The sequence below is a fragment of the Fulmarus glacialis genome, unplaced genomic scaffold (assembly GCF_000690835.1).
Source record: "Fulmarus glacialis isolate BGI_N327 unplaced genomic scaffold, ASM69083v1 scaffold19265, whole genome shotgun sequence".
Taxonomy (NCBI): Eukaryota; Metazoa; Chordata; class Aves; order Procellariiformes; family Procellariidae; genus Fulmarus; species Fulmarus glacialis.
In genome coordinates, this window is record NW_009211374.1 from 16,602 (window position 1) to 17,200 (window position 599).

General features: G+C 71.0%; 1 protein-coding gene across 1 annotated transcript in view; it reads right to left on the reverse strand.

The window, feature by feature from the left end:
- ZNF142 (zinc finger protein 142) overlaps window positions 1–594 on the reverse strand; it is a gene marked incomplete at its 5' end in the record, with an annotated part of 9,371 nt that extends 8,777 nt beyond the window's left edge. The window contains one exon of the mRNA XM_009577529.1: window positions 42–594. Coding sequence (XP_009575824.1) covers window positions 42–594 — 553 coding nt within the window. The remainder of the gene's footprint in view (window positions 1–41) is intronic.
- Between the last annotated feature and the right edge of the window lie 5 nt (window positions 595–599).

Sequence of the window (599 nt, forward strand, 5' to 3'; positions counted from 1 at the left end):
TCAGCCGCCCCCACGGCCCCCCCCCCCCCCCCCAGCCATACCCAATGGCAGGACGCAGCGCTGCTCAATGCTGCAGGGGGCCGAGCCGGGGGCACCGCCTGTCGCGGGTGTCTCAGTGGGGGGCTCCACAGCGTGGCCCTTCCTGTGCTGCCAGAAGAGCTTGGCATTGGCCGTGATGAAGTCGCAGTGGCCGCAGTGGAAGGGGAAGTGGGTGCGGTGGTGCTGCTCCATGGCCGGGCGGCTGGGGAAGAGCAGGGGGCAGGCACGGTAGGCGCAGGACACGGGGGAGGCCCCATGCAGGCGACGCAGGTGGCCGCGCAGTTGCTTGCGGTCCTCTGCGGTGAAGCAGCAGCCCTTCTCGGGGCAGGGCAGGGCTCCCGGTGGGGCACGGTGGGTTTTGAAGTGCTCCTTGAGTACGCTGGGCTGCGCGAACGCCTCTTGGCAGATGGGGCACAGCAGGCGCTCAGGAGTGGAGCCCTCCTGCGCACCTGCTCCAGGCGGCTCTGAGCCCTCCGGCTTGCTCTGGCCCTCGCTGGCAGAAGCCGACAGCACCCCAGGGAGCTCCAGGTGCCCCGGGGGGGCCAGCAGCAGGCACTGGT